The sequence below is a fragment of the Anas platyrhynchos genome, chromosome 3 (assembly GCF_047663525.1).
Source record: "Anas platyrhynchos isolate ZD024472 breed Pekin duck chromosome 3, IASCAAS_PekinDuck_T2T, whole genome shotgun sequence".
NCBI classification, from domain to species: Eukaryota; Metazoa; Chordata; class Aves; order Anseriformes; family Anatidae; genus Anas; species Anas platyrhynchos.
In genome coordinates, this window is record NC_092589.1 from 22,187,562 (window position 1) to 22,211,139 (window position 23,578).

Below are 23,578 nucleotides of genomic sequence, written 5' to 3' on the forward strand. Positions count from 1 at the left end.
AGTCTACTTCACAAAGAAAGTCAGATTTGGATATACAGAATGCATATCATGATGTTCCCATAAGAAACTGAAAATAAACAGAAAAATAGAAGTGTTCAAGGATAATGTGGCGCTCTCTTATTTAAAGAATAATTATTAGCAGTGAAAGACCAATGAAATAGAGCCAGGACAGCATAAAGTGTGTTTCTGGGTATCAATATCCCAAATAATATACCATTTCAAAGTAGTGATAAAAACAAGACTATGTCAAAAGAATACGGAATTCAGTTTTCAACACGCTGTAAGTAATGTGATCTAATTTAGAAAGCCCTCCAAATTCCCATGGTTTTGGTAAAAATGAATTAAAGGGTGAAATTAAAGAACAAAAGAAAAATTTAGACAAAATGAACTGAGAAAGAAGAGACAAAAGCAGTGAAAAGAATCAGATACAGGGAAAGTACTGGTCTACTTTATTCTAATAATAGAGTCATCAGAGTATCTGCATGCACTAACACCTAATTTGAGCATCCTGAATTCTGATCCTGATTTCCAGAGATGGCAACTACATATTAAAAAAAAAAAAAAACACCTTAAATTGCTCATTACTAGAAATAGATTGATTTGCATGAGAAAGGTACAGAGTTAGATTCCCATTTCATTTACGAACATTAAGATCATAGACTGAAATCTCTAAATAAGCCCTAACCCCAGGTTAACACTTCCTGCTTGGTGGCAGCAACATCATTGCCCCCAGGAACTGGGCTGCATGGAGCAGGCCCAGCAAAAACTGATCAAGGGCTTTGGAGATGAGCATGGGACCCTGCAACTCTGTTCTGTGTTCAAAGACAAGCCAACAGGGAAACATTGGAATGGGAAAAGTCATCACCAGTGAGAGGCTGGAACGTACTTGGGTCGGTCTGAGCACCTGACAATACAAGTCAGTCTTGCAAGCAGCTCAGCGGTCAGCAAGTAAGGACCATGCAGTGAAGGCACAAGGATCAGCTCACATGGAGCAACATCCAAAGCTGCAGACATGCTCTACTTTTCTATTTCTTGTTGGCTCTCTCCCCTTCAGCAAAATTTGCTGGCAGGGGTGGTCAGCTGCTTTGCTTCTTCTTATGTATGCGAATTTAGAGTGACCAAAGAAAAGCGAGTTTATCCTAGAAACCAGGTAGGAGTAGTCCAGCATGGTGTACACTGGGGACAAGACATGCTGACTGCAGAATAACAGCCGTCATTTTCAACTCTGTTATGTTTTGCAAGGTTAGGAGGTGTTTTTTTTTGTTGTTGTTTTTTTTTTTGGGGGTGGGGGGGGGGCAGAAGGGGGAGAATCGGGGGAATGGACGCTAAATTTAATATAAGCAAATCACCAAGATATTAGAAAAGCAGAAGCTAATTTACCTGCTTCTTTAGAGAATAGCTCGAGGATCTAAGTTATTGTTTTCCCATACTTCCAGCTCAACTCTAAATATTACATTGTCAGAATCATCGTCCCCTGAACGCTACATGTGAAAATTCCTAATTAAGCATTTTTGTGCTTTAACACTTTCTCTAGGCACAGTTGCCCAAATAGTTAAGAACCACCTCAATGATCGTCAGACCCATGCTGAAATTTGGCATCTCCCTTTGTTTTGCAGTGGAGAGTGTGTTTTACCCCAGATAGTGGCTTGTGAGCTTCGAGGACAGTCAGCCACTACAATCTTTCTCATATGCAAGTACCTATCATGTTTCCTTGTTTTAAATTACTGCACAGTTACAGCAGCCAAAATGCATTTATTTAACATCAACAACTAAAACCCCGCATCCGACCACCCTGGACTCTTGGAAAGTTCACGAGCAGGACCCACATTTGACACGTCAGCTTGCAGCAGCAGCTCACACTTCATCCCTCTGAAGCGATACGCTTCGAGAGGCAAACCACAGGCTCCTGGCTGCACTCTCCCACCACCCCAGAGGCTCCTGCCAGCACGTTTCACCAGACAAGTGCACAGGAGAGGGCACGAATCCCCTTCATCAACTCACCATCCTTTTCTAGTCACATTCACTACGCATTGCATTAGAAAATCGTAACGGTGTTAAAATATTTTGGCAGGATTTGTTATGGCCAGATCACTCACTTCCTTTGGGACACACAAAGCCTCCTCTGGCAATGAAACAGCCAAAATGTCAGCAAATCCTATAGAACAAAAAAGGGTCCGTCAATGTAAAGCCTAAATGAATCTCTATTAAAAACAGAAATCAAACAAACAAAAATATGCATAACAAAAAACATGAGCATAAAAAGAAACAGCAGAGAAATATTCACTTTTGATTAACATTTTCTTTTTCCACCCTCCAGAAACTTTTTTAGCAGCATTACAATGTATTCATCACAAGGTGCTATTAGAGCACAAGCTCACTCCGAGTGTTACCAATTCGCGGACAGATTAGAGGGCACATTAATAACATAGTTAATATGAAGTGTTTAGAGCCTTTACGTCTGTGACAAATACGACTCAGCCAAATTTCCTGACCATTGAGGCCACGGAGGAACAATTTGGTAGATTTCATCAACAGCTCTAATTATGTTCCTGTCAAGTCGAGAACAAAGTAATCCATAACTGGGGGGCTGCTCAGAGACAGTGGCACACAAGAGTAATTTATGCCCAAGACACAGGGCCCTTGCTGTAGTTAGTGAGCACAGCGCCTGACTAACAAGTGGGTTCAAAAAGGAATTTATTAGGAAAAACACAGCCCACCGGCTGCGAGTAGCTTGTCAGGTGCAGGCTTATGAGGTGTTACAAGGCAAAGTCTACAGGCAAGCCTCGTCTATGAGACTTCCCACACCCATACTCGTCCCTGCCTCTTTGGGTTTAAAAAGCGGGTTTTCAAGCCCAAAGCATTGCTTAGCAGGGGAGTGGGACCCGAGGACTGGTGAGCACATGGCCATGACCCCGTGCTTCAGAAAATCTGTTCAGTCGTCGGGACACGGGTAGCACCGTGAAGCAGAGCGGATGCCCTTTCGCGATCCTATAAATAATGCGCTAATGAAACACCCAAAGGGATTATTAGTAGCAGTAGCCTAAAATGCCACCATACACGATACGTTTCCTACCACAGCCCAACTATAAAACAGACTGGGGAGGGGTGCAACTAGGAGAGAAGCTGTCAGTTAATTTTGAGTCATTTTCCACCATGATCTATACTGGGATGCAACCTCTGTGCTTTCAAGCAGGATAATTTCATATGTGACACTCTTGATGCATTTCACAAAAAGTCTCTTTCACTTGGGACAGGCTACTTTTATAAGTAGTAAGATGTTAGAGAAAACAGTGTTATGCATTGCAAATGTAATTAAGAACAGTATCTATAAACCTTTGGAAAAAATAGCAATAGGAAAAAGTTATACTTAAAACATTCTCATGTGACAAAAACCAAATACAGGATGGATTTTAAAGCAACTTTCTGAAGTTAGCTGTGAGCATACACTCTTGTCAGCAGTCTCAGGTTTTTATTTAACAAGACAAAAAACACAGAACTTAAAAAAAAAAAAAAAAAAAAAAGTAATTTTACATCCCTTTCTTTGATACTGAAGAACCAAGCTTATAAAACCAGTGCCAGCAACCAGAAGGGACTGAAGCCCAGGTGAGGAGAGCACTCAAACAAGGCCCACTTTGAAGACTGACCTGCATGGGGGCCTGTGAAGGTTGCTTTCTTTTTCCTAAGTTCCCCACTGGTAAAGCAGGTACCAGCATGTGTAGGGAAGGACACTTGTCCCTACATGCTGTATCTTACCAATGTATTTTTGAATTGGCTTCACTAAACTACCTCATAAACAGTGGCACAGAGTGAATGCAGGATGTGGCTGGGGAGCACTACACAAAAGCCCTCAACCTCTTCTTTCATGCTTTGCAAAGGAGTCTTATTCAAATTTGCTTGAATACATCTGAACTGGTAACTTCTCTGCTCTTAGGTTTAGGGAATTCCCCTGCACCTCCTGAGCTGGATGGTATTGGTCTCTTAGGGAGGAAGCACTTCACAGAATTACGATTACTCACACCTTACAACACTTTGCATCCAAGGATAAACAAAAAAACAAACAAACAACACTTCACAAACATCGATGGCTTCAACTTCACAGCGAGGTAAAGCAAAAAGGGAAGGACACGATGTTATTCTGCAGATGCAAGAAGAGAAAACTCTAGTAAATCACCCAGAGGGTAACCCAGGAGCCGAGCAATGCTGGACTTCATAATTCCCCGGCTCGTGATTCAGTCACAAGACACGCTTCCTCTCCTGGTGAAATGTCATGCTGCCTCATGCCTCTGCTACAGAACACGTTTTAACCAAGTGTAGCAAAAGCATGATGATCCCATTAAGTATCTAACATCTAATACCTTGTGAAAACTAATTTAGTGCTTTATCAAATCTCTAGTTTGTATGTAGAGCGTAAACTGGCTACATTTGCTAATAGGGCAGATTGACCCATCCCATATATTATCAAAACACATCAAAGTCTGCTGGAGGACATAGCCTTAGCTACTTATTATCCTCTGCATTAACTGTCTCACCAGCTACTCCACCAATACATTTCCTTGCAACACATCTGTCACGATTTTGCTGAGAAATCAGCAATTCTGAGCAGTGCAGTGGTCAGAGACAGATAACAGGACTAAACCCATTGTGGCCACTCGAGTTCCCAAACTCCCGTTAACTGGCACAAACAGAAACCTGCCACGCCAGCACTCCACTGCCGGGCCCCTGAGATTTGCCCTCTTACTTAGATTTGTATTTTTAGAGCTTTCGTCATTCACATGATTTCTTCAAGATTTATTACATACAAGAGAGAAATAAAGCTACATGCCAGCAGCTTCAAATTTACAGGATGATTTTTTTTTTTTTTTAAGCAGAAAAAGGGCATCTTACACAAGAGAACATGTGGCTTAGTAATCAGGAAAGAAAGTGCCAGAATATTACTAATAATAATGTTAGCAATATTAGATCAAATGAGAACATCTTTGTTGGCTCGGATGCTGCGCAGTCGTATTCCTGCCTGTAATATATTTAGGGTATTATTTGTGACACTGTGTAATGCATTGTAAATTTTGAAGCCACACTTCTTAATGGCTGGGAACTAACATAAATGGCAAAGATACTTTTTTATTTATTTAATTATAATTGCTACTATTCTCTGTTAGGTAGTATTTGCCTTTATCTGGAAATGCTGAGCCATTGTACATGTACTATCTGGCTACCTGAATTACCAATTATTGCCATAACCCAGACGGTAATACTATAATATTCCTGAAGAAAGCCAAAACATACTCTCCCTTGTAAAAGAAACCAAATCTACTCCACTGAGAAAATTCGTCTTTCACTTTTCATAAGTGACTGTATATAGTTCTAAGACATAAGCACATCCCTAGTCACTGAAATTGACAAAACATTGAATTCTATAGTTTCAATCATTTTATTTTTCTATAGACAGTTTGTCAAGCTTATAAATTCTAGCCCTCCATATCTTTAAACCCTAGTATAAACAAGTAAAAGGTATTTTGCCGTGCATGAGGGCTGTTATTAGAAGTTTTCTTGGTGATTTCAGAGCCCATTAATGATGGGCTCATTTCTCATCTAGAGAATATTAAAACCTGCTTACAGTCAAGCTGTGGTTTAGCATCACCAACCCAAGCAGGCCAATATAGAGTCTCCTGCTGGGTAAAACTTCTAACAGGTGAACTTCTGGCTGGGGGAATATATCAAACAGAAAACAAAGAAGTGGCCAGTGAGTTAAAATATAACAATTCTGCTCCTGGATTTAACTGCAAATCTTTGGAGTTTTATCCCCCCACCTTTCTTCTCTCCCCCCTTTTTTTTTTTTTTTTTATTCTGTTTTTATTTTGAAATCACAGGAACTACGCAGCCTAGCAAGACTGTAATCACTCAGCAGGAACCTGGCACAAGGACAATACAGCCACCAGCCAGGCAGCGGGAAAATGAAGGAAATCTCTCTCTCCCTCCCCCTATGTTGCTTAAAAGGGGCCCGGCGTGAATGAATCTTCCCGGTAGCCACCAACAATTTCTTATTCCTTCCGAGCAATCATCAATTTCAGCATCAAGTGGTTTAGTGGATCCACAACTGGTAGTGGCAGCCGAGTAAGCCCAGCATGCAAACGTTTTGGCTAATTTAAAACCCTTGTGCTGCCGAATCAAACATGACAAGACAACAGAAAAAGAGAGGCTATTATCCCAAATGAGAGTCGGCGGATGGCTGAAATTGGCTTGAGTGGCAGAGACAAAAGAGGTGGAAGGAGCAGGGACAACCAGGCATGATAATACCAGATACAGCACTCGCTTTTTCCCCCACCCCCTGTGCATCCACACATATCACTACAAGGAGGAAAAAAGGCAACATTTCCAAGTTCCACAGACAGAAAAAAAAATCACATAAAAGGATACAAAATAAATTAGTAGCTGGTAAAACATTTGCCCCATGGGGATGGAGAAACTTAACTTACAAGAGACGTTGCCCCTGCGATAGAAAAGCTAGCACTCTGAACAGTAAAACTGTCATTTCCTACCTGAATTAGTGTCCTGCTGCCCAAAGTTCATTACCGTGAGTTGAGGATCGGAAGCACTGATTTAGGACAGAGTAACCTTAAAACGAGAATAACCTGTGGTACAGCTACCAGTGAAGGGCTGCTACCTGTGGAGAGCTCACCAAGAGCCCAGATCTCAGAGAGCTGCTAGGGGAGGAAAAGTGGAGGGCAGAGGAATTAATTTTGCAAGGCATTTGGGAGGCCATGAGCAGACTGATGATGTTCAGAGCCGTGAACCCTGGTGATGGCTTGCAGCTCACAGAATGACGACCTGTGGGATCACTGGAGAGCAAGCAAGTTGTCTTTTGCAAGATTAACAATTTAAAAGTGCTGAAATTAATTTTGTTTAATAGCTGTGGGTGCAGACTCCTTACAAAGTAGGTTGCAAGGTCAGCAAGCCTCCTAAAGACTTTTAAAATGCAGCTTTTTATAGGGACAGTAGATTTAGGGTGGCTTAGGGCTTAAAGATCTAAAAAGCAAAAGAAGTGCAAAAGGTCATTTCCTACCACTTCCAAATCTTGGGTGAAGACGCATTCTCTATTTCACTTCTCACTCTGCAACATGCATTTACTGGTGCATTCAAAGCTACTTGAAGCAGCATGGGCTTCTTAAGCAGACAAGGTGAAAAAGACAGTAAAATCAAATAAGAGAACCAGACTAACGAGAATGTAGCAGCCTCCTCAGAGTCACACTGGAACGTGTCTACCTGTGTTGCAAAGAGTTGAGGGAAGGAAATTAAAAAAGGAGAGTGAGAGACTGGGAGGAGAAAGGCAAGGGCAGGGAGAGTGCTCACCATCCCGGAGCAGTTCGCCTGTGATTCACATTGCTTCCTTACGTGAGGCCATTACTCTGTAAAATACTGTAATTTTACAGAGTGTGTGAAGGAGCAGCTGGGCTTAATGCTGAAACCCAGATCAGCCACTTCAGACACACTTGCTCAGCTTCACACCCTAATACCCGTGAGCTATTGCAACGTATCAGAAAGACTGACCATAGCTCCACTGTAGGACACTTTTCATCCCACCCTTTTATAATAGCATCCAACAAATGGCATAGGTAGAATTCATAGTGAGCGTAGGTTTGGGAAATGGAAACAGTGCCTCTTCTCTGCACCACTGTATAGGAGGGTCTACAGTCAACATTGCCTGAAGAAATCCTGAAGAAATTTGCACACATACACACACACCATACAAAAAAAAACAACTGCCCAATTCGGTATTTATACATATCCATCTGGGGTTCCTCAGGGAACCAAGAAACCACATGAGAATCTGATCGCAATGGATACTGCACACAGGTTCGTTTCAGCGTGCTCACTTCTCTTAAATCCTTTCCCCCCACAGCGTGAGGGAAGCACTGGGTTCACACTGCGAAGGACAAAGCCATTCAGTGGAGGTGCACGCTTCTGACACACAGCACATCATGGGATCACGGGACAGGCAAGTTTCATCTGCTCCTCTGCCAGATCCAGGCAAGCAGAATCGCCTTCAGTGTTCGGGGCAGCCTGTATCAGACAAATGCGCTGTCCTGCGTAATGACACTGAGTTGCTACGGCTCTGCAGGCGGAGGGGGCCATTTCCCTGGCAATGAGGTAACTGCCGGTCATTAGAGAGAACAGAATTAATTCAGCCGCAAGCTCATCTCTGACGGTGGCCGAAGCAAGCGCACCAGCCATTTTTCTCTGCCGGTTCCACAGGGATTTAGAACAAAGAAAGGGGCCCCTGAGAAACACTCAAGACACCACAGGAAAATCATTTTAGATGCATATTAATACTGCCACTGAATGCTGTGTGTTCTCAAGCTGACACATGCTGTCATATGTAGTATTTGTTCCCTTTTTAGTCTCAAAGTTGAATTCATATCCTCACACAGCACTTCAAGAAAACCCCAGTTCACAGTTCAGCAAGGCACTGCTTAAAAGGCAAGCCTGATACAGGTCCTTAGGGCACCTCATCCATCCTGCACTTGGATGGCATTCTCCACCAAGGGACCCCATTAGGAAGGAAGGGCAAACTGAAATCCTAACCCAAAGCAGCCTGAAACAGCACCAGCATACTGGTATAGCAGCGATGGATGAGACTCCATTTGTCTTCAAAGCATGGGAAGCCAATATATCTGCTTCACTGCAAACTCAACTTTACTTTCCAACCTTGTAGTGTACTTAAAGCAAAAACGTAGATCAGCTTTCTGTCTGGGGATAAAGCAACAGAGAAGTATCACCCAAGGCTCCAATTAAACAGATGGGAAGTGACGCACTTGCAGTGCAACTCTATGCAGCAAAACACCCCAAGATACAGTGTCTGTGTTACAGATCAATTGCCCAGGAAGGCAGAGCCACAACCTGCAGCTTTCCTCTCCCCTCCATGTAGCAGAGAAACTCAGAAGCATCTTGTGCTGGTATAAAGTGTGCTGGAAAATGCAGCTGCTATAGGAACACTATCAATGCTGGAGATATCCCAGATCCTACCCTACCTCCAGAAGGTTAGGCCCTTGCAAGCAGGAAGAAACTTTATGTTTGTTCTATGGCCAAAGTAATTACAGGCTTGCCTACAGTAGTTCATATTTCTCCTTTCATAAAAGAGCTTTGTGTTGTTGTTGAATGAACTGAGTATGAGGCTAATGTTTATCTGGAAGTCTCTGAGATAAGTTTCAATCTGATCGAAGGAGCTACAACTTCACTCCCTTCAGGAAAGGTGATTCCTTTTATACCAGGTCTGCATATGGCCAAGTAAGCTTCCTTCAACATCGTTTTCTAAAATATTTAAGCTTAGATAGGTGTAATTCCCTCATGAATGATATGTAGGTATACATTTTGGGGTATACTACATTGCATGTTAGTTCACTGAGTATAGTACTGAAACATGAACTCACATTCTTCATCTGTGGATGCAGTTTCAAGGAGAACAGTCCAAATCTCATTCAAATACTTTCAAGGAGAGGTTCAAATACTATAACGTGGAAAAGGTCTGGTAGAGAAGAACTATTTTTTTGAAAGCTTGTCACCTGTTTATAGGAATCTCTAGCCAGGGCTCTTATTTATTTTTCATCAGCATCTACTGTTGCAGATGAGATCTTCTACACCAGGAACCACACAGGTTCAAAGAGAGAAGACCACCATGACCAATACATAGTGCAATTTACAGAGACTAGCCAGGCAGCTGCTAGGGACTGAATATATGTTTCTTCTGCTCCAGACAGGAGCCTAAACCTAAGGTTATCCTGTCCTAGCATAGCACCATATCACCTCTAGTGCCAATTTGGCTGACTGGAACCGTATATATCTACCTGCCTATTCACTTCATATCAAGAAGAAAGCAGGAGGAAAAAAACAGCAAGGTCAGGTACTTACGTATGAGCAACATACCTCACATGAGGAACAGCTACCTCACGTGGACCCAAACCAACAACAGAAAGCCTTCTCCTGACCAGGGCACAATTGGTTGTTAATAAACAGTCATCCACTCAAAATGCCAAACCAATTCTCTTACTACCTGGGCTCAAAATCACAAAAGTACCTCTAACTAAAAGCCTTTGTGTGCATATGTGGTTATTCTCCCTGTAAATCCAGAGAGAAGATGAACCTAGGTATTCTGCTGATCTACAAAATCTAGTTAGCACTGAGCAAAGGTGGAGTCAGATTCTCTGACACTCTATAAAGATTCACATCTTCAGTGACTACAAAAGCTGTATGGATGAGGTGTCTAATCAGACTGTCCCAGACCTCCTATTTAAACTCCTTGCCTCAAATTTGTCTCATTTTTATCCTACATGTCACACTCTTCATTGGTCCTTGCCCAGCAGAAGAGTGGGAGAAACTCAAGAACCACCCTCTTCACTCCAGTTCTCCTTTGGATTGTACATGTTTCTCGTGAAACAGAAAGCACTGCCTCAGAAGCTTGCTTTTTTCAACTTGTAATGTTTTACAGACCTCTAAAGGTCTTCAAGACCTCCACAGCTCTAGAAGATGACAATGAAACAAGAAACTCTACTGCTCCCTCACCATTACTGGGCCTTGGCATTTTTTCCGTCCCACAGTCCCACAGTGTGGCAGTATTTTTGAATGACTTCCCTGAATGAAGAGCAGGGAGTGGAGAAAGTTGGAAAAACAGAAATGAGAACTTGGCAGGAGGAAAAAAAGAAAAAAGAGGCCTAAATCAGACAGATTTCTGTTTCTGACAATGACACAGTGGAAAAGAGCTTGCTTCTTGCTTTTCCTCTGAAACACAGAAAAAGACAGGTTCTGATAGTGAATTTGTAGCATACTATATGTATATATATTGCTATACTTGGGATTATTAAGCATCGGTTGCAGGAAAGACATTAAGAACTGACAAGCCAGGGCCATAAATCTGAACATTAACTCTCTTCATTTCACCACCTTTCCTCCTAACAACCAGGAGACCAATACCACAAAAGTTTTCCCAAAACCATGTTAAAAGTCAAATGAATTGGATGCTCACTGCAATGCCCAGAGAACTGGGAAGCTTACTGTGTTTGTCAAAAAACTTTGCTGCAGTCATCTTTGAAGCCCTGTCTGTACCACTGGGACAAACACATTCCATACGAAGAAGTATCAAGAGGGTTTTATGATGCAGTACTAGGAAAAATAAATAAATAAATAAATAAAAATTTATACGTCTCATACTTTCCAGTGATAAGTTTTTTGAAATAACACTGCCTTCTATCAGGAGACATCTCCCTTGCTTTCAATAGGATTTTAGGTCTAGCACATGCAGAGGATTTCCATGCCAGCTGTTATTTTAGCACCATTAAACATAGTGAGTGAATTAATCAAACCATCCTAAACCAGAAAAAAAATCAAGGAAACCTGAAGCCCAAGATGAACAGTGCCATACAGACAGAATTAATTTTGTGTCTGTTTTCCCTCAGGTGCACAGAGTGGTCATTAGGGAACAGTCCAAAGGAGCTGAGGAAACTCATTACTGATGTTGCAAACCAGCATCGAGGGGCAGTTTGTTTCTCTTTTCCTTTCACACAGGCACGAAGCAGGAAGAGACTTTTGGGACCCAACCATACCATGGAGTGGGAACGAGGTGCCTCCAGCCCTGCTCCACAAACCATTCCATCAGCACAAGTCTCCGGCAGGTCGGAGACGAACTAACTTTTCCAAGGTATTAAATTAAAAGATGTTGAATTAAGTTAAACGCCCCACATTGAATTGACATTTCCCTTTTTTAATGCAAGCTAAGATTGATGAAAAATACCACTTATCTACATTAAGGGTCAAAATATCCAGCAAAAGAAGCCTCTGGTTCAGCGCGTCAGAGCAAAGTCAGTCTTACATAATCCGAGGACCAGGACGCGGATCACATTCTGATGATCCAATTAATGGTGGGATACTTTGCAATCAGCCAGGAAGCAAGGCCCCTAACAGATTGTGGGGCTGTAACATCAATTTCTTAAGTGCATTTAAAGGATTACAAATGTTAGTCCTGGCTTGAGATTGAAACACCTATTGAGGTGCTCTGAACCACATTACAGTAATTGGGTACCTGAATTAATGCCATTTCTTCTGATGGGTGAGTTGAATACATTGGAATTACGGGTTTCTTTTGCTGTATTTCACTTTCAGCCTTTTTTTTTTTTTTTTTCCTCTCCTCAGAGCATAAATCTGAGGCAGAATATCTCTTTTTATCTAGTTAGCTTTAATTACAGCCTCAGGCAGAGGCACCCAAGTACTGTCCTAATTTTACCTTCTACTTTGTTTGGGTGGTGTTGTTTTTTTTGTTTGTTTTGTTGTGTTTTGTTTTTTTCCTCCTTATTTTACCACACAATGACATTAAGACAGGAATAAAGTTACTTTTTCTTGAAGCTTTGTTGGGGAATAGGGGGGAAGGCTGTTGAGAAACAGAGAAAGAGAACTCTTTCTTTTCCTTCCCATAGCCCTTTTGCACTATGTAAACCTTTTTATGCATGCACCAGATACCATTTGCAGTGTTTTACACCTCCAGAGAGCTAGAACCAGGGCCGCCTCAATTAGTCTTCTATTCCTTCTGAGGTCAGTTCAAGTAAAGGTCTCAATCATATCAAATTGGCAGGAATGCTAACTACCTGGGTATTTCAGACCATCCAGAGTTCAGCTAAAACATGTAGCTGGTTTCAAGCGTACTCCATGAATATAAACTGTACGCATAAAACTGTACGTGTGTGCCAGAGACTACACTTATGTCTAAAATAGCTCGGGGCATAGGGTTGTTTGTAGAGTTATCCAGCCACCACCTCTGTTAGACTGCAGAATACAACATAAAGGCTGCACGCGCTTTCCTCTTGTATCATATGAGTTTTGATAATTAGTGTTATAGCAGGGAATTCCATCCAGTTTTGCCCTCAGCCTATGCAGCACTGACATTTCAGCAACCTCGGCAGTGGTTTCTCACTTGCAGCTAACTGGAACAAACACAGCCACGATATAAAGACCAGGCTGTGGAAAAAAAGGGGAGGGAAAGGAGTGTGGTATTCCAGATATTCCAGTGCACTCTGTAAATTTAATTTATCTGGTTACTGCACATCACATTTAGATACTGTTTTAATTACTCAGTTTCTCCAGGTCTATTAATAACTGAAGTTATAATGTACATATACAATGTATTATAAACACACACTTTTTACATTCTGTACATATATACCTCCTTCTAGAGATATTCCAACTTTTGGTCCTACATTCAGGATTCCATAAGAAACTGATTCCACAGTGATTGTGCTTTAATTTTGGGTTTGCTTAAGATAACTGTAAACAGAAAGATACAGGAGCTATTTATCTTCAGTGGTGGTTAAGAGGAAATCACAGCGCATACCTTCAGGGAGCTAAGGAAGCACAATGATTTAACTGGCATATGAAGGAAAGAGACAGCTTCTAATTCAGCAATACAACTTCCTGACTCTCAAGGAAAAGCAGTTCACATGCTTTTGTCAGGTAGCCTTTCACAGTTAACTGTGTATGTTTGTTTATTTTTATTTTCCACTGCATAAAAAACAGTAGATACGGGAGCGATCACTGGGAACCATTCAGCGGTGCTCCTTGTTTCTCTTGAATGTTTTTCAGTGTTCTTTAATTTCCCTTCCCCACTAACATGGAAAATTCCTAGAGTTTAGAAATAATCTTTGTGAAGCACAACAAAACCTACAAACTAATTCCACATAGGAGGTGATTAATCAGAGGACAGACATAGCTTCACTGTAGGGCCACATGACGATGCATGGTGTAAGGATTTAAGAAAATAAAAGCAACAGTATCTTGCAGATATCAATTCAAATTTCAGAGTAGTTTTTGATTCATTAGATCGTGCTCGTTGAAGTGATTTACATACAGATAATGAAAATGCAAGCCCCAAGGACTAGTTAGCTGTTTAGCAGTGTATACATTTCATATAACCGTTTCCATACATCCAGTTTTAAATTCATTAACAAAAATTAATTGCTACCCAGTGGTCTACGTTGCACAGCACGTAGCTGTGATATACTTTCTAAATTACTGCTTTTTATCACTCCTCTAGTGATCTCACAGACAAAGTAAAATTTTGCTCTCCTGAAAGAATTGGGTAAAAATTCATAGTAAAGCTCATGTTTATTATAGTTAGTTAGAATTAGCAACTGAGCTTGAGGAAATATTTGTCTAAACTTTTTCCCTATCGCCCTTTGGAAAAGACAGCGTGATGCCCTTAGGACTCTACTGCAGAGACACAACACAGCTCACTAACTTTCTTTTTGGACCTGATCCAGAATGTATTGAAGTCATATGGAGACTTTTCATTGACTTCAGCATTCTGTACTTCAGGTCTTCCAGCCCTCATTGTCCTGTGTCCCCCCCACACCCCCACCCCCACACCCTTACTGAGCTTTGCTGTGCGAGCCTTAACTGTGTTGTTATTGTAGCAGCACATTCAGCATGAAGTATTTCCAAATGTGTGTCTCTCTCTCTCTCTTTTATTTTTAACTCAGCTTAGATAAGGAGAAAAAAAAAAAGTTATTTTTCTTAATTAACTAACAGAAATTGGTCTTGGATTTTACAGATGAGTTAAAATGATGGGGGGAGGTAAGATTTGCTTTTTAGTAATAATATGTAATGGATAAAAAAATAATAATAAAAAAATCTTTCCACACTCTTTCCATCATATTTCACAAATATTTACAGTGTACACCTCAGGTTTGAAATAAGCCAGGGAGAACTAATTCATTGTTTACACTTGGAATCCGAGGTGGCCCAGTCCCATAAGGGCAGTACAATGCACTGTATCTTTCCGTTCTCAGTACTTATCTTAATCTTAATAACTAGCCAGACAACTGACTCCAGAGTCCTGGGCTTATCGACTGGAATTCGTCACATGCACACAAGAGAAGACAAGAAATGCATTATATAACAATGCCATACAAATCATTATCTTTTAATATTTAAAAGTATGTATTCAAAGTCTGATACGGAACCATTTTGGTTGAACTCAATTCCACTGGTTGTTATTAAATTTGATAGCAAATGAACAAAAATACACTTGTAACATATTTATCTGCAAAAGAGTTTATTTGCAACAGATCAAAAGGCTGCTTCTTACTGCATTTTAGTTACTGCTATCAAATGCAATCTGCTTTTTAAACATGCTTTGATATGGGAAGACTATTTTCAAAACAGGTTAATAGGAAATATATATATTTATTTTTTCTAGGTCTCTTAAGTACCAGGAAATGCCCAGAGTGTGAAGAGAAAGTCTATTGCGCCCTCACCGTAGGTCTATGGCATGATTTCTTTGAAGTGAGTTTACTTAAGGAACAGGACAGACATTTTAACTGCGTACACCAGAAACTTAGAACAGCTTTCAAGCTGACATACGTAACCTAAATTTTGGTTTCAGTGTCTCACATATAATGGCATATTTTGCCAAGAGGCAGAGGTTATTCCAAATGTGTGTTATCAAAAGCATCAGAGGTACTCTTTGCTGAAAGAGTTGTCTCATATTAAGGTTTTCATTCTTTCCCTGCACCTCCGCAGTAAAAACTGCTCAAGTATATGTGCACCATGGCAAGTGGGAGAGAGAATAATGATTAAGACCCCACACTCCTGAAGCAAGAGGAGAGGAACAAAAATTTTGAACACAAACTCACAAACTGTCAGTAATTCCTCCCTCATTGCCTGCAAAATAATAAGAGAGAAGATAGATAATTTACATACAGGCATTCCCAAAACGAATTTGATATGTACTTATACAAAATTAATATGGGTTAACAAATACACTGGAAAAATTCACTGCTCAGACTGCTTCACTCTAACCCAGCCTGTAAAGTATTACTCGTGCTAGGTTTTAATACTTTCTGCAATGGGATTCCTCCAGCATAAGACATTGGAGTAGCATTCAAAAAGACTATCGCTGCTAGTGAGGGTATTTCCCAAATTGCTATTCCACATCAAAAACTTTTGAAGCCTACCCTAGGCCAAACCCTGTACTAAACCACAAACCACAGTAAATCAATTAGTTAATCAATCCCATCAGGCAATCAATTAACATGAACTAAGAAAACCCTGAGCAGACATATTCTTGTGTGAACAAAGGTCACTCACTGGGGCCTTTGTGTGTCTATTCATATTAGTTTAAGTCCAGGTTTAGGAGGAGAAATTTTCCTGTGATAACAGTTCTTTGTATTGATGTGTCAGCATAGACACCTAGTCTCTGTGTCTGGCAGAGATCATCTGTATTTTTACTCACGTAATAATGAGAGGCCACTTCTAGCAGAAGAAATCAGAGATTTGTGTTTCATAGTAGTGAGTGAGGTGAGGCCTCCTTCAGTTCCAGTGAAAGGACTTTTTGCATGAGGATTTGTAACAATACCCAAACAAGAGAGCAAACTGGGTTTTGTCAAGCATGCACCTTGAAAACTGCAAATGCAAGAGAATTTATGACCATCCCCAAGACTTTGGTCAATGTTGCAAAGCCAATTTTTGACTCCATTTGCTAGGTTCAACCTAAGAGTTGGGACAAGCATGTTTTGAACTTCTAGAGAAACACCTGCTCTGTAACACCTGCAATACAACTTCCTTTCTAATCAGAACTATAAAATAATTATAGTAATTAATGCTATTTTATAATCATGTGGTAATTACCATTCAGGGATAATCCACAAGTCAGTGATAAATTCATTGTCAGATTTGCAACATATCTGCAGCCTACTAAGCAGGTGAGGTTACTTCCATACATTAACTGGGGACACCGAATTCTTGGGGTGTGGGAAAGAGTCCACACACAAGGTTCGCAAAGCTCAGAGCAAAGTAGAAGCAGAGCCAAACATAGTAGGAAACCAAAATGCTGTGAAAGTGAAATATTGTATGTGGCCCAGCCCTGAAGATGTCTGGGACTACAGGTTTGTTGTGTGAAATTGTATACTGGTACACATGGCACAGCCAAGCCAAACAATTCATAACTAGAACAACCCACTTTCCTTCCTATTCCCACATGCTGTATTGTTTTCCTTGGTTTACCAGGTGAAACTAAAGTAATGTCATAATGCTCATTCACCACCAATATTTATAATTTCGATGTGGTTGTGCTATGATGTTGCTCATCAGAGTAATGCTTCTCACAGACAACTAAACTATATAGCACCAAGTCTTGTTTACCTCCTAAATCTTCCATGAGTTCAAATCTCCCTTCTGCATCACTCCTCTTCCACTAAACAAACTACGTTTAGTATGAAACACAGTATCAAATAAAAGCTAGCAAGGCTATTCAAATTTTAGTCGAAGTCAGAGAAAGAAAGATGTGCAGAACAGCTGAGAATTGGCCTAACTTGGGATAGGAAAAAAAAATGCAAAGGTATGAAAATGTATTCAACAGTGCTCTCAGTGCTCAGATCCAGCGGTGACAGGGCTATAAGCAGATGCATTAGTCTGGAAATATATCAAGGTTAGATTAAGCTGCAGAGTTTCCATTTTATTAATGGTCTTCAATCTGACTCCTTAATAAAATGGAAGCCATTTGTAAAATTTTGATCAGAATCCACACTTAGCTTTCAAATGCTTGCAACCTTTGGGTATATTCAGGAACAAATTTCAGAGAGCCTATGCCTAAAACTGAAGGAGAGAAGGGGATGAGAAGGAGAAAATGACTTGAGGTGAATCAGACCTTGAAGTGAATTATTATGTAAACTATGAGTTAGGCTAAACGAAGAAACCATTGGAACAGCATGTTTTTTTTTTTTTGCATAGATCACAGAGATATTATGCTGGACCACTGCAGCATCTGCCACGGTGGTGTAACTAGAAGAGTAAATATCTAAGATGTTAGTATTTAAATATTGTCCTGAATGACATATTGGAGCCACTAGAGCATTGCTTGGGACTGGAAGGCTTGGGCTGTCACCAGGCTTACTATGGAGCTTGAATAAGCATTGCAAGTAATGCAATGTTACATCACTATCCACTTGTTCAAGTTTTGTCTGATTTGATGTCATGGAACAAGAGAAAGAATGGTTTTATATAGCAGTTACTGGAAAGGGAAGTGTTGTTGGATAACATAAAAGTGACATGGAAAGGAAGTTCCCAGAAAATCACCCCTCAGTTGTATCTCTCAACCAGACAGTAGCCTCCATGGAAATAAATTAAAATTCATACTTAGAACATAAAAAGAAGCTGAAACTCAGAACTACGTAACAATCGAATTTAATAGCAAACCTGCTGCAAATGTGTATGCTGTGCTGCTGCCCTTCTGGTATCTGAAGTCTGAGAAAGAAATTTTAAAGGAAGTATTAATCATATATGGCAGTTTGTGGATGAACTGACTATAGGCTACACAAAAGTTTCAGAAATGGCTTTGACTAGGCTTTTCTCTGGCAAGTGTCTTGATCCAACGCAAAATGCAAGTACTAAAATCAGAGTACTTGAGTCCTTCTTTTTAGCCTTCAGAGAGGGAGAATCTCATTGCACAGATCTCCAAGCACCATCAGTATATCCAAAAAAAATCCAAGGAGAAAAGTAGAGCATCAACTACACTGATGAACAGTTGCATTATCCGAGGCCATGGCCTTTGTTAGCGGGCAGAGGCTTTTCCTAACACTTGAACCTGATGACGTCTATACTAATAAAGCTTACATCCATAACAAAGCATAAGCACTTCCTCTGGGAAAGACCCAGAGCTATCAGGAAGGACAACATGCTACTGTGACAAATTAAAAGTCTGTTTCTCTCCCTTTGACTTTGATATCTACTTGGATGACATTTGCGGCAGTGATGGGGACAATGTTACAGAAAGAACCTTGATTAGTCTAGCCAGGACAAAGTCACCTATTATCCTAGGAGACAAATTTGGAAATTTTTAATAAAACTAGTCACTGTCACTTTACCTTCCACCTAAGGCTCCCTGTGACCCCAACAGAAAATACAGAACATATTTATTCAGATTAACTGAACTATTTCTATAGGTGATACCTCCATCCGCTCTTCATAACACATTTACCTTTATGCTCACTGACTAGCTGATAAACACAACTTAAATGCCAAATAAGTATAAGCAACTTCTCTATTCAGTGTGCCAAATATTTGTTATTTGACCCAGAATGAAATAGGCTGTTTAAGACAAAAAACTACGTATAGTTACAGAAACATTACTGTTCTACAATCTGAACTCCTACAAAACATTTTCCTCATAATCTATATAAGATAGCAATATCACATACATTAGAGTCTTACTGTTATTGCATAACCTTCGGGATTTTGGCAGTACAGAATCATAGAATATCTCTAGTTAGAAGGGACCCCCAAGGATCATTGGATCCAGATATGGCTCCACACAGGACCACCAGAAAAACACAGTGTATGAGAGTGCTGTTCAAATGCTTCTTGAGGTCCAGCAGTCTCGGTGCCATCACCACTGCCCTGGGGAGCCTGTCCCAGTGACTGACCACCCCCTGGGTGCAGAGCCTTTCCCTAACCCCCAGCCTGACCCTCCCCTGTCCCAGCTCCATGCCATTCCCTTGGGTCCTGTCGCTGTCCCCAGAGAGCAGAGCTCAGCGCCTGCCCCTCCGCTCCCCTCGTGAGGGAGCTGCAGGCCGCCATGAGGCCTCCCCTCAGCCTGCTCTGCCCTGGGCTGAACAAACCAAGGGGCCTCAGACGCTCCTCATATGTCTTCCCCTCTTCACCATCTTTGTAGCCCTCCTTTGGATGCTCTCTAATAGATTTTAGATGAGAAGACCCTGGACAGCATATATTAAGCTGAGACCTTCTTGAAATTACGTGCACAGTGAAATCAGATGTATCAAGGTCCTTAACTCTCTTAGGCCTCTATGCAAATCATTCTACTCTTACTTTTTGAAGTTACATTCAGTAATATGATCGCACACCAGAGTTGACAAATTCAAGTGAAGCTCAAGAGCATGAAACATGAAAAGAAAAATGAATACCCACCTCTGAAATAAACTAACCAAGTGAGTCAATATCTTGAAGCTTTTCTAGGGGACTGTAGCTAGACATAAACTGAAGGCTTTGTAGTGTCCATCTCATACTGAAATAGACAGTATTCAGCAAGGTGTTAATCCAATGCAACACACAAACTAGCAGTTTATTTAAAACAAAACTTGATCCTTATTGGGAGCTGAAATATTTGAAGCACACACAAGTAAAACTAATTTAACCTTTGAAAAGTTATCTCCGGAGGGAAGAATAGAAATCCCTTTATAAGATTTTTAAGCACTGCAATTATTGACGAGGACTATATTACTTCAGTTTTCTCTGATCAGAAAAAAAAAAGCAAAGCCACAGGAGACATCAGCAGCTGTCAGGCTGTTTTCCAACTGCAATGAGGTAGTTTACAGTGGGCTTGTGCCAGTCTCTTAAGACCCAGTTAAGAAGCCTTTTTAAAATGCCTTAAAAAGCCAACTCATACATTAATCAAGTTGAGCCCTCATCCATACTTACTGCAATACATCAATTACCATGTCTTTTTTTTTTTATTTTAATAAATTCCAGTTGACAGCAGACACCTTATTAAGGCTCACTAAAATGATACAATAAGTAAAAGGCTATTAATATTGCTTTTTTTTCCCTGCTGCTATTGTCTTGCCGCACTGGTCTGCAAACAAATTCAGGCTGCATTACAATTAATGCCAATGGAACTCCTTCTAACGACTTCCAGCTTGCTAATTTTTTACGCTAATAATAAAAAAAAGGCATTGCTATGCAAGAACGGCCCCCTTTTATCATGCTCGCATGGCACACTAGAGAGCTCCTGCCATTGTTCACATGAAAGACAATTAAACCCAGGAACATCAAACCCAAAAATGACAATCTGCTAACCAGCACTGGGTATTGCTGAATTCTTTTCTCTATTTTCTGAACTGATAGAAAACAATTCTCCAAAGACATTTCCCTTCCCCCATGCCCACCCTTTGGAAAAAGAAAAAGTTTGAAAAATACCCTCACTGATTTATGCATCTCTGCTCAGAATTTATTAACTGTCTAGGGCTAATTTCACTCTTGCATGTCTATTGCTTCCAGGTTTGAATTCTGGACACATCTCAAGAAATGCAACAATAATATTGTCCACATAGTTTCACATTTAAAAATAAACACTTTTTATTTTTTCCTCCTGGTTTATGCTTTCTGGAACACTGTATAAAATGCCCAAGGCAAGAGGATGAAGCCAGTGTGGTAATAAGTTTTTTTCTCCCAATCTTCTAGGGACAAGGATGGACAGAGAAAGGGGTCATAAGGTTTGTTCAAAATTAAGCACATTCACAATGTTAATTTAGAGTAAAGGTAACTTCTCTTAAAGGTGTTTTTTTCCTGTGCCCTCTGTCAGGCAGCTTAAGACCTAGTTTTACAGCAATATTTTCCGGTTTGCACCCTGGAATATACACACACGCATATTTAACTTTTTTTTTTTTTTAATAAACAAACTGTGCTTTCAAACCACTAGTATTTATAGACAGTATTATAGACATGAACAATTGCACTACTTGGTACCTCTGTAATAACTTTCAGAAAAGTGTTTCAAAGCAGTTCACTATTCATTTATTCTCACAAAACCTCTAAGAAGTAGGTGTTGTTATACCTGTTTTAAAGGTATATAAATTAGGTGAAAGAAAGGTTAAATGACATTTCTAAGACCATGATGCATGTGTAGCAGCAATACAACTACAGTCTCAAAAATCCATCTCTCACCATGAAGACACCTCAAAAACTTGGAGGAGTTTTCAGCTCAAAATAACTGTTAAGAATATACTTTAAACGCACCATTATTCAGGATCTTACTTGCCTAACTTCAAGGATGCCCATAAGCCCTACTGGATTTCATTCAACTCTAGCTGTCCTGAATACAGGTACTTAACCTGTGCCTATACATGTCCTAGCAACTTGGGCCCCAGTCCAGTAAGTTTATCCTGCACACCACAGGACATAAGCATTTATTGCAAGAAACCCCAAGAAGTTTAAGCTACAATAAATAACCATTTCATATTCTGAAATATTCATGCTATTAATAAGTCTGTGAGTGTATATATATGTATGTTGCATACATGGTGACAAGAAGTAATTTGTGATTGCTACAGACCTGGTATGAATAATGACTGGCAGAGCTTTGACTGAAGGATGCAAGTCTTATGAGAAATTCAAATTAAATTTGGTACAAAATCACAGAATTCTGTACAAATACCAGACCTTTTAAGCATGCAGGGGTAGAAGGAATTTAAGTTTTTAAACAAGAAACTGGGAAATTCTCATCACCCTTTTGTAATACAAAATTATTTCCCACCCTCTTAGGCTGAAGGACATCAGGCCTTTTACCTGTCACTTGAGCAGGCCTAAATATTTCCAGGCTTTTTCTGAAACCTCTGCTTCAGACCAAAGAAGTTGCAGTAAATTCTACATTTGGGAGAAAAGAACATTTTTGTGTTGTTGTTTAATAGCCACTGAGAGCTGTGGAGTGTTAAGAATATACCCCAGGAAAGATGGATTAGTAGGAAGTGGCCAAAAGAGGCCATAAAATGTGCATTATAAATGCAATTCATCACATAACTGTGCAATTTGTCAAATGGATATTGTACCTTGCATAGTGTCTTTTGGGACAGAAGCAAAAGAAAAAGGCCTGAGAGATAACAGTTCTATTCCTGGCTCTGCTACTGGTTCTCTTTTTGACCTTGGAAAAGGCTTTTTAGCCAAAATATGTAGACCGTTTTCTACTTTTGTTATTGCACATCCAACTGTATTTTGATTAGGCTCATAGTTGCACTTCTAAAATTGCACTGTCCTGAACCCAGAGAACTAGGAGACACCTGACACAGAAATCAGACTTTTCAAAAGTCTGTTAGCCTAGGGGCTGTGTCTATGTGTCTTAAGCATAAAATAGAAAAGATAAGTTAAATATCTTAAAAGAGACACTACAACAATTAACTTGATATTTTCACAGATGTGATTAAATAGAGATAGAAAGGTTTCATCATTCAACTAAAATGGCCCTAAAATAATTGCTACAAAATAATGCAAAGTAGAAACACCTTCTCTTATTGGCGTTGCAACACTATGACTTCATTGCAATCAATACCTGCCAGACGTAACTCAGTCTGCTAAAACATACCTATCATAGCTATGCAGCCCAAACCAGCCGTCCAGAACTGCTCTCTTTATTAGCCAATGGGTTGAAACACCTTCTTAGCCACTAACGAGGGATTCAACTCTGTGAATGCTGAACACATGATCCCTGACTGTTAACTCCCAAACAAGAAAGCTCCTTGTGTTGTGGCAACACAAGGAGTAAGGCCCAAAGTGCTCCCCAAACTGGGTGCACCTTGGTGACTGTGGGAGCAGGGACACAGAAACCTGCTGGAAGCAGCTGTGCTGTGTTAATGTGTTGGTGTTGAGAAAACCGGTCAACAGTGGTGAACAATTGCTCACAAGAGCTCTCCAGTCCAACTTCAGTAGCTTCACTCGCTGCACCTACTCCCAGAGCAGGAAAAGTTCACATTACCTTGCTCTGCGAAGGCACTAACCTCCTTAATAGCCCAGTTAGACCCATCCCATCTTTTGTCATGCT

General features: G+C 40.4%; 1 protein-coding gene across 21 annotated transcripts in view; it reads right to left on the reverse strand.

Annotated features, from left to right (window-relative positions):
- The window catches only part of ESRRG (estrogen related receptor gamma), a 404,199-nt gene that overhangs the window by 231,353 nt on the left and 149,268 nt on the right, over positions 1–23,578 (reverse strand). For 7 of the 21 annotated variants that reach the window (XM_072035515.1, XM_072035517.1, XM_027453732.3 and 4 more), the window contains one exon: positions 2,002–2,155. The exons of 10 other annotated variants lie outside the window; for them this stretch is intronic. In XM_072035515.1, coding sequence (XP_071891616.1) covers positions 2,002–2,036 — 35 coding nt within the window. In that variant the 5' untranslated portion in view covers positions 2,037–2,155. The remainder of the gene's footprint in view (positions 1–2,001; positions 2,156–23,578) is intronic. 4 more of the 21 variants (XM_038177595.2, XM_072035519.1, XM_027453735.3 and 1 more) reach the window with 1 other exon arrangement.